This window comes from Setaria italica, unplaced genomic scaffold, assembly GCF_000263155.2.
Source record: "Setaria italica strain Yugu1 unplaced genomic scaffold, Setaria_italica_v2.0 scaffold_26, whole genome shotgun sequence".
Taxonomy (NCBI): domain Eukaryota; kingdom Viridiplantae; phylum Streptophyta; class Magnoliopsida; order Poales; family Poaceae; genus Setaria; species Setaria italica.
The window spans coordinates 36,957-39,546 of NW_014576747.1; the positions used below are offsets into that span (position 1 = coordinate 36,957).

The window sequence follows — 2,590 nt, forward strand, 5'->3', positions numbered from 1 at the left end:
CAAGTTCAAGTCCCAGGTGTTGTTTTCGTACTCGGATTCCCATCACGTACTCGGATCAGGAATCTGGGAAGGTGGCCTCCGCCGGTGTATAAAGGCAACCAGGGTCTGCTTGCTCCGTCCAAGATTGCAGCTTTGCAAGTATTCCTGCAAAAAGCAGTTCACCTTCCAAGAGTCAAGTTTGCTGATCTGCTTCAATGGCGGCCTTTACCAGAGCTGCGACAATGAACAACCTGTTTGATGTAGTAGCTCTTGGACCAAAATATTTGTGGAGTCTAATCTTCAGAATTTTGCCTAAGCTGCTTGGTCTCCTAGTCAGTTTGATGAAGAAATTCAGCAAAGACAAGCATTTTCATCCGCCACTGATGGAACTGGAGACTGCGATTGGCACATTGCAGGAGCTGCCGCAGGAATTGCTGATGGATATCTTTGCCACCCTTGAGATCCCTGACCTTATACGAGCAGGCTCTGTCTGCTCATCCTGGCATTCCGCCTACACATGCCTGCGCAACCTGGGGACGTACAAAAAGTCCCAGACGCCATGCCTGCTTTACACTTCTAGATCTGCTGGTGAGAATGTTGCATGTCTATACAGCCTCGTGGAAAATAGGACCTACAAGTTAACTCTACCAGAGCCACCCATCCGCCGTAGGCTTCTGATCGGATCCTCCAATGGCTGGTTGATTACAGCAGATGAGAGGTCCGAACTGCACCTTGTCAATCCCATCACCGGTGAACAGGTTGCTCTTCCGTCAGTTATCACCATCGAGCAGGTGAAACCCATCACTGATGGTTCAGGTATCATCCGCAAGTACAAGTTATCATACTACTGTAGAGAAATGGACGAGGGACGACCGAAGATAGTTGCTCTCGACAAGCTGCGCGAAAAACTCTATTTCAAGGCATTCGTGTTTCCAGATCATTGCACCCGAAGCTTCTTTGTTGTGCTCATCCACCATCCACGGTTTCAGCTTTCTTTTGCAAGATTAGGAGATGATAAGTGGACCTGGCTGCCACAAAATACACAATATAGGGATTGCATGTACAAGGCTGGTCTACTGTATGCATTGACGGCACTTGGAGAAATCGATGCCTTTGATCTCACTGCCTCCACTGTGACGATGAAGGTAATTATGAACAAGATTGATAGATACCCATATGCCTGGAAGAGCTGGTACATTATTTGGGCTCCATGGGGCGATCTGCTGCAAGTTTGGAGATCTTTTGGGGTTCCTCAGTATAAGGATGCTGATGGTGATGTTCCAGAGGATGGCCCTGCAATGCATTGGCCTTTTTTCCGCACCACAAAAGTCACAATATATGAAGTGGACTTGAAAGCAAGTGCGCTTGTGGAAACAAAGAGATTGTCTAATCATATTTTATTTCTTGGGCACAACAATTCACTTTGTCTTAGTGCTGATGAACACCCTCAATTGAAGGAAAATCATGCTTACTACACTGATGACCGCAGTGAACCGCCTGTGGCATTAAAGAATGTTCATCGTGATATTGGAGTTATCGACCTGGAAAATAGCAGCAGGAAGAAAATTGTGTCTCATATTTGGTCTAACTGGCCTTGTCCCACATGGATAACACCCAATCTTACAAAGATGAACTTAGCATTCAGCAAATAGGACTATTTTATATTCAGATTTTAAGATTTAGGAGATTATTTTGTATTGTTAATTTTTATGGAATGCAAAAGCTGTATTGTTAATTGTGCCCTCTGCCATGTTTTAATTTCCTAAGCCTCATTGTGTATAAATATTTTTAAAGGGGAAAATCGTATTCACTTCATCAGTTTTTTATTCCAAGCAGATGTTATTGATTAAGACAATGGAGCTGTAACACGCAAGCCATTGAACTTGGCACTCAATCCTTGCAGGTAATCCCTCGTAAGGATTACATAAACTAATAAAACTCAGCATCCATATTTACTCCCCGAGTGCAAAGGCAGTGGCGTTAAAGCTGTCGGAGAGGCCAGTACCAGTCTTGAAGGTGACCTTCTCCGGCGAGGCCTCGGGAACATAGACCTCAACTACACTGAGCCAAAGCATCAGCTCCTTGGTCTTGACACGGGTGATCTTCCGCAGCTTGCCCTTCTTGGCAAACGCTGTCACCTCGGCAGCATAGGACACGGTCTGCTTGATCTTCTTGAAGGTGTGCTCCACCTTCTTCTTCCTTTGCACCAGCCACATGAACCCCGTGGTGCGGTTGTACCCAAACTCCTGGATGTCCTCCATTGGCAGGAGACCTTTGGGGAGGCCGAGCTCTTCCAGCAGGTCGACGAATTTCTTCCTGCAGATGGCATCTCCACTAACAACCTCTGCGTCGGAGCGGTGGGTCTCTATTAGGGACGCCATTGGAGCTTTGCTAGAAGTGTGATTCAAACCTGGGAGTGTACTGTGCTAAATGCAAATGAGCTGAGCGTGTTGTGATGAAACATGAGACAATGGAGGCACGTTTATATAAGAGATCCCAAGGCCTGTTCAAGTGCTTCTTAATTCTGCAACAGACGGTGATCTGGCAGCTAGAATTCGGAGGCAAATGAATAGGACTCCGGACCCTCGTAGGCAATAGCTAACTGCACAGG

At 46.3% G+C, this 2,590-nt stretch overlaps 2 protein-coding genes across 2 annotated transcripts; one reads left to right on the forward strand and one right to left on the reverse strand.

Moving 5' to 3' along the window:
- The first annotated feature begins 194 nt into the window (after positions 1-194).
- LOC101773267 lies at positions 195-1,631 on the forward strand. Its single transcript, XM_004987293.1, has one exon. It carries the CDS (start codon positions 195-197, stop codon positions 1,629-1,631), a length of 1,437 nt encoding a protein of 478 aa, XP_004987350.1.
- Positions 1,632-1,931: 300 nt separating this feature from the next.
- On the reverse strand, positions 1,932-2,360 carry LOC101773675. The gene has a single exon (XM_004987294.1). The coding sequence runs from the start codon at positions 2,358-2,360 to the stop codon at positions 1,932-1,934; it is 429 nt and encodes a 142-aa protein (XP_004987351.1).
- Between the last annotated feature and the right edge of the window lie 230 nt (positions 2,361-2,590).

What these genes read in the sequence shown, in the direction of transcription:
- LOC101773267 (XM_004987293.1), top strand. Translation starts at nt 195, where the DNA reads ATGGCGGCCTTTACCAGAGCTGCGACAATGAACAACCTGTTTGATGTA.
- LOC101773675 (XM_004987294.1), bottom strand. Translation starts at nt 2,360, where the DNA reads ATGGCGTCCCTAATAGAGACCCACCGCTCCGACGCAGAGGTTGTTAGT.